The sequence below is a fragment of the Podarcis vaucheri genome (genome assembly GCF_965113315.1).
Source record: "Podarcis vaucheri genome assembly, chromosome: 2".
In the NCBI taxonomy this organism is placed as follows: domain Eukaryota; kingdom Metazoa; phylum Chordata; class Lepidosauria; order Squamata; family Lacertidae; genus Podarcis; species Podarcis vaucheri.
The window spans coordinates 46,559,105-46,570,889 of NC_138760.1; the positions used below are offsets into that span (position 1 = coordinate 46,559,105).

At 42.0% G+C, this 11,785-nt stretch overlaps 1 protein-coding gene across 2 annotated transcripts; it reads right to left on the reverse strand.

Annotated features, from left to right (window-relative positions):
• Window positions 1–1,571: 1,571 nt before the first annotated feature.
• Window positions 1,572–9,635, reverse strand: FN3KRP (fructosamine 3 kinase related protein). 2 transcript variants are annotated; one of them, XM_082213202.1, is made up of 6 exons: window positions 9,386–9,635; window positions 8,119–8,270; window positions 6,409–6,500; window positions 5,453–5,535; window positions 4,756–4,878; window positions 1,572–4,059 (listed from the first exon to the last, which is right to left on the reverse strand). In XM_082213202.1, exons 1-6 carry the CDS (start codon window positions 9,524–9,526, stop codon window positions 3,721–3,723), a joined length of 930 nt encoding a protein of 309 aa, XP_082069328.1. In that variant the 5' UTR covers window positions 9,527–9,635; the 3' UTR covers window positions 1,572–3,720. The 2 variants fall into 2 exon arrangements, with proteins under 2 accessions (XP_082069328.1, XP_082069327.1); XM_082213201.1 differs by lacking the exon at window positions 9,386–9,635 and adding an exon at window positions 8,932–9,096.
• Window positions 9,636–11,785: the final 2,150 nt, after the last annotated feature.

Consider the following 11,785-nt stretch of genomic DNA (forward strand, 5'->3'; position numbering starts at 1 on the left):
TCTCCGTATGAGTGGGACATGTCCCACTTCACATAATCAAGTTTTTTCTCCCTATTTTGTCTTCCATTTTACAAAGGAAAAAAAGTTTCTTCACACCTGGGAAATACTGAAGCTATATTTCCTAATGTCAAAACCTGCTTCGTAAATTTTGTTAAGGAAAAGTTGTGAAAACAATACAACCCCAATATAGCTAAACCCCTTGCTGGCGGATTTGCAACATGAAAGGTGGTTACTATCCCGTGTGGAACAGTGTTTATGTAAACAAATTTTGTTATTTATTGATTTCCAAACTCAGCACCCTCACCAGTACAAAAGACCTCTATACAGACCCTATTAATGGGGATAACTCCCAATTTACATAGCAAAATTCTGATAACTCATTTGGGAACAGCTGCCCATTTAGTCATAGCTCAAAGTGGGAAGGGCGTTTGTGGATGGATGGCATCCATCTGTATCAGGAGACAACAGTTACGTATTTGCAGGTTAAAGTCAAACTGTTGGAACGTTTATAGGGTCTCCTGTACCTGTAGAGACAGATACGGGAGATACATATTTTGTTGCAGCTGGAGCAGATGAAGACTATGGTTGGGCTGCTGCAGATGCTCTAACATTTTAATAACAGCACAGAAGGCCTGTTCAATTTAAAAGACACACTTCAAAATTCAATGGCATCTGCTTGTGAAATATTTCAGTGGTACAGTCTAGTCCAGGTATAGCCAGTGTATTGCCCTTCAAATGCTTCACTACCTCCCATCATCCCTAAAAAATTGCTAAGCTGTTTGGCACTGATGGAGCAGAGTCAAATAACATCCGGAAGGCACCACATAAACTACCCTGGTCTAGTCCCTTGAAAGCAGTCAAAGCAACTTACAACTCACTGCACTAACAGGTATTTAAGAACCTGCATTTCATAAACACACTGATAGTAGTAGTACCTGTATGTGTATTGGATTATAAGCTATTGTCACTCATTTCCCAAATCAGAAAAGGAAAAAGACAGGTGGTGTAGGAGGAAAAGCCCAATTTGTCAAGATTATCAAAGAGAAATTCAGTGCTATTGTTTTACTGTTATGTGACTGTGCCATCTTGGTTAACACTGTACAAGCAGAAACTGTTTTTCAAAATTTGAAGAACTTTTATATTCTATTGGTTCTTAATTGTTTCACAATATTTACAAGCAGAGGTGCTTGAAAGGTTTTGAAGGGAAGGCATCATTGTTTGTAATCTAGGCCACATATAGAGAACCTTGACAGGTACAGGAAGCTTCCAAGAAGACTTCGGTACAGAAAGCAGCAGCAAAATCCAGCAAATGAGTCAGGGGAAGCTGAGTTTTTAAAGGACACAGAAGAGGGGCAAGAAACCCACAATGTGGCAATGAATTACTTTGTGGCTTAACAAGTCAATTGCAGAAACACTGATTAACTTTATTGATGAAACAATATAGTATGCATTGCATATTTGTGAAGGCTGATTCACAATGTTTACACGATGCAAATATTTGGAGGTCATAATATTTTGTGTTTACCATTACAGATAGATAACAATAAATAAAAATCCAAAGAAAACTAATCTGTCCGGAAAATATTTTATTGAACACAACCCAGAAAGATTACCAATTACACTCACAAGCAATGCTTTGCTTTAAACCCAGAACAGCCACGGATACTATTATTAAAAGTAGCACACACACACACACAGCTGAAATTAATAAATAAGTTTATATCTGTTTGTTTTTAGTGTAAAACCAATTGAAAAATATCAGGAAACACTGTAGAGGAATGTTAAGTAAAAGCTAACAGAAAGAATTCAGTGTTTGACATGAGCATGCATTCTAGGAATCATGCCCCTCTCACCTGGTAATATTAGGCATAGTGTTTGTTCATATGTATAATTCCATTGTAATCCCATTATTATTAGACATATCCCAGGAGCTCTGGATCCATTAGCAGAATTCACAAAATGCTGTAACTGAATAATTATGTAATGAGAACAGGAAACTGACATGCATAATGGCCACAAGAGGGAACCTATTTTCCAAATGCAATGTTAAGGAACTTCCAGTAAGAATCCAGGTACATGTATTCAGCATGAGTACCAGCAATGAACCAGAAAGGAACAGTGACAATACCTGTAGTGGACATGTACCAGTCCAAACCACCAAACAAGAAGAATAATAGAATAAAATAAAGTAACTTATGCATGCTACTTTTACATGTGCCTCTTCCTCCGCTTCCAATTTAACCCTGCATCACACAACCAACAAGAGGGCAGCTGCCACCTAGACAGAGAATTAATGCTAGAAGTAAACTCTTTAATATCAGTTAGGTGTGGCAAGTCACTGTCAGGCTGGTGAAAAAACTGAATCGCGTCAGACAGAATTTTACTGCAATATTACTTTGAGAAGGAAGTGCTGCAACAGCATTTTGGTTAGAATTAGTAGAATTTGGTTAGATTTTTTTCTGGCTAGGTTCTTGTGCCTTAACAACTGTAGGACACGTAAAAGATCAACAAGAAAACTTTTCCACAGGAAGATACTGCACTGAGGAAAGACGCACCATCTTTTTGCCTGACATTTTACACTTAAATCATGAGAGCCCTGTTGGAAAAGGAGTTTGCAATCCAACACAAAAATGCGGTCCTAAAATGGAGAACAGCCTAAGTGTTATGATGCCTTCCTCAAAGTGTGTGTCACATTCCTAAACCATTGCGTAAGGGGAAACACTTTATTGAGAATGCATTTTCACTTCATTACTATCTGCCAGAAGTCATTTCACTTCATTTTACCAATTGTCAGGAGGAGCACAGGAAACTCTTAAGGAAGAATTAAAAGGCAGAGAGTCCAGCAAGCTGCCATAAGAAACTAAGTTTGAGACAGCCATATATGCCTATAAATGCATAGCTAGTTCACCAGGGACTGGAAACACATTATAAGTCAGCAGACTATTCAGGGAAGCAAGATCATGCTGGCTAGCAATGGACTCTAGCTGGAGGCTGATAGATAAAACTTAATGGCATGGAAGCAGGTTACCATAAACTGTGTTCCATACAGACTGTTCAGTCCAATTGCTACAGATGTACTAAGACAAACTTGCAATGCTAACTGGGGGGCTGGGGGGGGGAACTACTGAAGCCTCCTAGACTGCAACCCTCTATCTTCCCATGTGGAATGAAGTCCCCAGAGACTCAATATATGCTTCCAAATCTATTTCCAATTCCAGTTTTATTTAGAATACGGCTGCTATATTCCTTTGGTATCTGTCACCAAAATACTAGGTTGAAAGCTAAGCAGGAGGACAAGAAAAATCTTTCCATTCACTAAGACTGTAAATTTTCATTTGAATGTATATGTATGAACATAGCTAGCAAGTTGTTACCTGTTCTAATGCCTTGCTTGGATTTCTCCCTCTCTTTGGCATTAAAAATTTATTCCAAACTATTTGCACAGAAGGAATTTTTCCCTAGATCTATGGAACCACCTCAAAACAAAACCTCTTTCGTGCAAATCAAAGGTTTGTTACCTCCTTGGGCATCTCTCTGATAAACTGCAAGAAGAGGACACCAAACCTAGGGCACAGGATGACGTGGCCTTCTGCTGTGGAAAGAGGGTGCAAGCTCAGGTTCTATTACAGCATATACACATTAGCACAGTTGAAACCCCATGGTGTGTGTATATGTGTATATATTTTCCAAAACAGGGAAATAAAACCTACAGGTAGGAATTCAGTTGACCAAATTCCTCATTATATTGATAGATGAACCTCTGTACCCTCCGCCAAAATGATTCCAATGGTTCATATAGTGAAATAGCTGGTACAGCTTGAGCCGTTTATCAAACCCTGGTGCTTTGGGGATTTTGCTGTTGTAGGCAGAATAAAATGAACCACTGAAGCCACCAAACATCCCAGCAATTGCTAACTCATACTCAGAGTGACCATAGAAAGCTGCAGGGTCAAAGATAACTGGCCCAGAGTCATCTTCAGCTACATTTCCTCCCCACAGATCCCCATGTAGAAGAGCAGGAACTATTTCCATATCGCCAAACAAACTGGGCATCTTCAGCTGAAAAAGAAAGCAGGAGTTGCTAAAGTTAATTGTAAGGGGACTGGGTGTTCTAATTTGTGGCTTTAAACAGAAGACACATCAAATCCTGATACTGTATAGAGAAAAAGAGACAAACCTAGGGTGTGGACAACCTAGGTGCATACGATTCGAATTAAAGTAACATGAACAGTAGGGGGCACATCACATCCAAAAATTAAGTAACAAGATTTTCCAGAGTCTTGTTAGCATTTAAACCAGATATCTGAGGTACTACTTTATCAAAAGGCTTAACGAAGATTTTTAAGCCTTTTGTATTTAATTTTTTAGAAATTCTCAGACATTCCTTCACACATTATATAGCCACATAGCAGTGTTTATTTCAAGGAACAGAATGCTTATTTTAGTCTTTAATTGTTTTTAAAATGTACTATTGTGTATTCAAATAGCTCCTCCTCTCCTTTCAAATATTATTTGGTCTTTTTCACGTGAGGGCTCTTTTATGCCGCTATGGTATTGCTCTTCCACAATTAGTAGAGACCTCAGAGAGATGTGGGTGAAAGGACTCTTTTCCACTAGTTTATTAGGTTCTGGGGAGAAGAGGATCATGACATTTGCACAGAGAGTGTAGGTATTTCAAAAACTCTACACAATGAGAACAACCCCACATATACGAATGTGACAATTCCCTCTATGGTCCCCATGGGACATCATTACCTGGAGTTTTGCCCAAAGTTCTCTTGCTTCCCTGTCTCCAGAGTTCTTCTCAATCATGTCCATCTGAGGTTGAATTCGTTGCCTGGCAAAGAAAGTCACCCAATCCTGTTGCCAGTCATTCACCTAAGCAAGCAAGTAGTCAAAAATTCAGCCAGTTTGTCTCTAAAAGGCCCTCTGATGAAAAATGGAAATAAGACAAGCAATTCATAAACCAGTTAAGCCATACCATTTGTATGGAGGCTCATCTAGACCTATTTACTTCTCTGGTGCTGAAATAGATTTAAATGGTTTGTGGATGAGACTTTCAGACTTTTACACACTTTACAAAAATATGAAATTATACACTTTTATACATAAAAAGAAGACTCTTGCTGTGTTAATTAGATATTAGCTACTGCTAACACAAACTCTTGACGCTGCATAAGGCACAGCAGTTGTTTTCAGGGGCATTCACTGGTGCAGCTGTAAACACCAACATCTACTGTTGTGTTAGCTGAAAGGTGAAGATTGGTTACTAATACCAAAAGTTATGACAGTAGCCCTGGAATCTTCATACCTAGTTACAGTTCTCTGAATTAATATTTAAAAGTCCTCCTATTCAAACATATTCAGCCTTTCCCAATTAAAGGAAAACTAGAAGTGAACAAAAAACTAAATGATTTCCTCAGTGTGGAAGAGCCATTAGTCCAGATCATACCTGTGGAAGATAGCCACAACATGTAACAGTGTGGAACCCGAATTTATCCACAAACTGGACCCCAGTTTGTTCTTCACCTTTACCTATTAAAACAGAGAGAAGTGGTGATTCGTCTGTTCTGAACAAAATAACTTTCTAAAAATAGGAAACTTTATTATGCTATCATTTAAAAACCTCCATTCAAAATAGAATGGCTTGTATTAATTATTATTACAGTGGTACCTCGGGTTAAGAACTTAATTCATTCTGGAGGTCCATTCTTAACCTGAAACTGTTCTTAACCTGAAGCACCACTTTAGCTAATGGGGCCTCCCACTGTTGCCACCGCGCAATTTCTGTTCCCATCCTGAAGCAAAGTTCTTAACCTGAGGTACTATTTCTGGGTTAGCGGAGTCTGTAACCTGAAGCATCTGTAACCCAAGGTACCACTGTATTATTATTATTAATATTAATTATTATTTAATTTATATACCACCCTATACCCGCAGGTCTCAGCTGCCACTAGCATGAGAACCATAAAGGTTGCTCCACTAAATCTTAAAAACCTTAAAAACACAAAGCTTTTACTAAGTTTCTCTGTTTTCAGTTTTCAGCTACAACGAATTAAGTAAGATTCTGAGAAGTATGGAGTTGCTACCACTGGAGACAAAATCATGATCTGAATCAGGGGTGAGAAACCTCAAGCCTGGGGGCCAAATGCAGCTGCCCAGTGCTTTTCCCCCCAAGGGGTACTCAAGGGTACGCAGTAGCAGCACCTATTTTTGTTGCTTAAAAGTGTGACACTTACTGTAACAGCTTCATGGGGAGCAATTTTCAGGGAGAGCTGACTTGCCCCAGCTTGTTGGCATTTTAATATCTCTTTATGCATGCAATGAAGAGTTTCTAGGGGTTCTGCTACAGAGTTAGAGCAAAACAGCTGGGGGCATTGGCAGGTCATGGACAGCTGGGTACTTTACCAACAGTGTTTGCATCTTTCTTCAGCTTCTCCCCAACTTTTTGATTGTGAAGATGAAGATCAGCCAACTGTGTTCCAAGTTTTTCTGCATGTCTAGTGGTGTAAAAAAGATACGTTTACAAAGCAACAAAAATTTGATGGTTTCACCATGAAACAGCATCTGGAAGGGCACATGTTTTATCCAACCCCAATTTAAGAGTTACCTATCTCTAAAGGACAGCAAGAAGGTTGTCTCATCCAGCACCTCAACACATTCACTGCATGCATTCAAGACATTATGATCCCTTATAACACTAAGCCTCAGTGTTGCATGTGCTGGAAGCCCAAATATGGGGTTGTTTACCATACAGTGGCCTATTAAGTTACCTTGGACTTTGGGCAAGTAACTATGAAAACTCCAGGTTTGGAGTTCTTGAAAGAAGTAGTATGTGTTGCATCGATCAGCATAAACTTTTGACCTGTTGGAAACTCAGCCAGCAATAGAGGAGGAATTTTGGTCCAGTGAGATGTCCCGTGATGACAAGCTGATCTGGAGGATTTAGGTGAAATTTGGCTTTGAGTGTGTGTCTCTGAAGTAATATGGGTTCTATATCCAAACTGATAAATTTCTAACCAAACTGATTTGTTTGATTACAATAAAAATTGATTTATTGCATCAACTCTGAGTTTCCATTCCAAAATAAAAGATTAAAAGACTGTCAAGCTGTTACCAGCAGTCCAACAGAATCACCTACTGGGAAGCTCCCAATAAAATTATAATGGCACACTTTGAACGTAAATCTATGCATTCAAAGTCAATAAGATCCTATACACAAGTAAATGCATGATAATTAATTAATATATTAACATTGAAATCTCACCAAATTCTGTATATTAGAGAGCAAACACAGTAACTTGGAAAATGTTGTCTGTACCAAAGTTCATAAAGGAAGTTCAGTAAGATCAGGGTAATTTACCCTCCAATCCATAGTTGTCAACTTTTCCCCTTTCTTGCGAGGAATCCTATTCAGAATAAGGGAATTTCCGTTAAAAAAAGGGAAACGTTGACAGCTATGCTCCCATCTCAGACAAAGTTATAGCTTCATTATTTAGAGCAGAACGCAGCTCTCCAGGCTTTTCTGTTTGGCCCTATTTGGACTCTCCTGTCATGCACCTTCCCAGTCCACAACCATGACGGGGCCTGCTCCGCACTCTAATGTGCTTTTGCCTGGCTGCAAAGTCCTTGAACTGTGATAAAGGCCCCTTGTCCACCTGGAAAAATGGAGACGTGAGAAATGGTCTGAGTTTTGCATGGCTAGCACATAGCCTACGCCACAAACCTGAACGTCATATCCATGGTTCTACCCACTTTTGCTTCTGTCCCCGGTCACCACTGACATTCAACCTCTGGAAGGTTGAGTACAATGGAATGCAGCTGTCAGGCTGAAGGAGATACCCCAACCCCAATTTAGAATACATGGCCGCATGCTGGTTGCAGCTCAGACTGAAGCAAAGCAATAATAAATTTAACATTTTTGAATGAACTCTTGGGTCCTCTTTCTCCTCTTATGGGCCAAAATGTTATCCAACTTTGGTTCACATCACTGCAGAAATGAATAGTAAATATGATTAATTTGTATTAACTTGTTTTCTTCAAGGTGGTTTACATGATACTGATTTTCCTCCTCGAATATGCAAGTAAATCACAGCAAGAAATTGAGACAGAGATTACCTGTTCAAACCCCTCATATCCAAATGCTCCATCACAAACAGAGTACCACCAGCCGGGAGATCGATAACTTTTATAGGTTTTGGAACTTTCACAGTCTTCGTTTGCAGGATAGCTGTTAAACTTGCCATTTCTCCATCAAACATTCTCCTTGCCTGTCAGATAAAATAGCGGGTGGGGACTTCTGTAAACACTTTCACATACAAAACTTTCCAGCATATGTCAGATTTAAAAGAAAAATAATAATCTTAGGAGCCTGCATGCACAGCACATTTGCCCCTTTCTGGGCACATCTGCCCTTTCAGCACTAAATCAGAGAACAATTCACAACACAGCAGCTATTATGTAGCAAATTGCCAAGCCATGTCTGCTCATTCCTTCGTTAACACTAGCTATCAAAACCTCTGCCAATCATGCCTCACAAGTGGCCATTTTCTAAGAGGAGAGACAGCATAAAAAGAATGCCTAGCACAAATCCTGATACTTATGCAAGTTAGTTTCCTAGCGGAAACAAGGCACCCTGCATGTGATCACGGGTACTCTCATTTCCTATTTCACACGTTTCACCGTGTGTACAAAACCATTGCTTTTTAAATGGGCTCCTAAGGCCCTGGGCTCAGATTAAAGCCCTGCCAAGATGTCCTGTTAGACCAGGCATCCCCAAACTCAGCCCTCCAGATGTTTTGGGACTACAACTCCCATCATCCCTAGCTAACAGGACCAGTGGTCAGGGGTGATGGGAATTGTAGTCCCAAACCGTCTGGAGGGCCTAGTTTGGGGGGGTGCGTGTGTTAAGACACTTCCTCAAAAGTAAACCTCCACTTCGCTGCAGTGGTGGGGCCCACGAGATGGATGGCGAGAAAGCCCCTCTCTAGCTCCGACTTTAGCAAGTCCGCCAACGAACACACAGCCAGGGGCACCACAACTCGTCCGCAGGCGCTTTCTTTCTTTCGGCCGCGACACCATTGCTTTTAAACAGCTGCCTGCAGGGCAGGAGAAGTAAACCATTGACACAGCCTCGTCGTCGCGTCACTGTGACGGGTTACCAGCTCGCTCTGTGCATTTGCGCCTATGTCAGGCCACTTTGCAAAAAAAAGCAAACAACATGGGAGTGCTATTCAGCAAAGGGGAGTAAACAGCAATTCGCCTTCTTGCAGCACGGCTTTTATTCGACCCTTTGCACTTCACTGCCCATCGCCCACACCCGCCTTCCCCACCGAGAGTACTACCCGCCGGTACTTTTCCCCTCCGGTTCTTTCCCCCCCCCCACCTCTGCGCGGGAGTTGCTTTTCACGAAGACGCGCCCGTGGTCGGTGTGGTAACTCTCGCCGTGGCTAATGCAGCCGCCCCCCGAGTGGCCCGTAGGCCGGAGCGCCGAAGTACCCAGCTCGCGCCGCAGAGCTTCCTCCATCCCGCCGCAGAGACCCGGGGAGAAAGAGGCCGGCCGCTAAGAGGCAGCTCGCCCCTCCCGCCGAACCGCAGGCCCCGCCCCCTCCGGAGGCCTCCGTGGTCTTGGCCGCCCGCTGAAATGGCGGGATGGCAGCAAGCGCCCACCAGGGGAGAGAGCGCGCCTCTTGGCAGGGCGGCGCCTGCGAAAGGGCGGGTCACTGCCTTTGAGGGAAACGGGAGCAGCGACCTTTTCCTCCCCTTTTCTTCTGCCTCACGCGTGTCGTGTGGGGAGGCCGTATTTTAAAGGAGTGGCTTGGTTGCTATTTGAGGTCTCCGCTTATCTCCGCACCTGTACTGGATAAATATATACTATAAAGCGCATGTATATATATATTTTATTTTAATTGGAAGGTCATATGTATGTATGCCTCGGTCAAACGCACCATTAAATGGACTCAAGGGTGCCATCTTAAATAAAATATTTGGGGAGGAGCAGGTAAACCTCCCCCTGCATAATGGATCATAAGTTCCAGCCCATGCACACCAAATGCATAGCAATGCCCATCAGCATATGTGGGGCTCAAATATTTTACTGAGGGGGGGGGGGGCAAGGGACCTTGGACTCTAGGAGTTGGTTTGGGGGGAAATGGAGTTGCAGGCCAATTGGGAAATGGAGTTGTTGGCCAAAATTGAACCAAAATGGTGATTCAGTACAGTTGCAAACTTGCACAGGTAGCCCCCTAGATCCTGTTGTGTACCCATTGGCTTGCCAGTGAGTTAAGAGATGCTGTGCGGCCTGCCCTCCACTCAGTGGCGTAGCGTGGGTTGTCAGCACCCGGGGCAAGGCAAGTAATTTGCGCCCCCTAACCCATGGATTTGCGCCCACTAACCCGTGGATTTGTGCCCCCTAACCCTATCCCCCAGATGTTGTGCCCGGTGCGGCCGGCCCCTCCTGCACCCCCCACGCTACGCCACGGCCTCCACTAATAGGGGGGTATTTGTCAAGCCTTAGGGCTGCTATATATCTGGGATTCCCCAGACATTACCAGGATGTAGTGATATGGGGGGGATTTGTCCTGGAGGTTTGTCCTGGAGTGTCTGGGGGTGTCTGGATTTTTACTTCTTGAAATAGGGCAACCCTATTAAGCCCAACATTCTAACTCCTGCCTTACACTTAAATACACACATACACAGAGTGCTGTGTTGCGCTTCAGACTACCGGTAATATTTGGAATACAGTCCTACCCTGTCCTTTTTCTACCCTAATGAGGATGTCTTTCTAGGACACAGTGACATTCCAGGGACATCCCTAGTGGTCAACTTTCTGTTTAATTAAGGTTTATTTCTGTAGAGCAGCTGGCTTCCTGGGCTGGAATTATTTAGTGAGTCATCAGTTAATACATACATACCAAAATAAAAAAGGACAGCAGCTGTGTACTGGCTGACAATATCTACCAGAAAAGAGAAGGTAATTGGTATGTGCTGCCTTTCATTTGCTAGGTTTAGATGTATAAATGGAAAATACCTCTTATCTTTTTCTACTAGAAGCACCACTATAACTGCATGTTCATGTCTCTGGGTAGGTTGAAGGTTAGTTCAGGAAGGATGCAAGCATTTTTACAAGCCATCTCCCAAACCTGCTAGTTTCCTGTGCACAGAGAGCATTCAAACATAAAATCCCCCATCTCCTTTCTAAATTGTACAGTGACATACCCTTTAGTAATGTATAAATCATTATTCCGACCAATGAGATGTTAAAGTTCAGTGACTCAGCTAGTTTCTGAGAAAAGATAGTCTTGCGAAACGAAAAAACATGACAATAACAAAAAAAATACTGTTTGTATTTTGTGACTTCATGTTATTCTTATCTGCCTGGATGTGGATCTTTCATTCCAAGTCTTCTTCTCCTCAGTCCCTCTCATGCCTGTTGACAGCACTATTTACCTTACTGATAAGGGACACAGCCTAGCTTCATAGGTTATTTTTTCTTTTCCTTTGCTGTTAACATTTGTCCCATTGCCAAGTCTTGCTGCTTCTCTTTTATAAATATGCCCATTCTCTTCAGTCCCCTCTAGCTCATGCTAGATTACTTCGTTCCCTTACTATTGCCAGTTTCTCTTCTCTAGCCTTCCTCTTTCATTCTTCAGTTCTTACCTCTATCCAAAATTCGACTTCCAAATATATTCATCTCTATTGTATTAAACAGCCTCTTCAAACCACTTCTGACTTCTCATACTTATCTGCTATGTGTGCCCTGTTCTTAACTTGAAAATCTACCCAG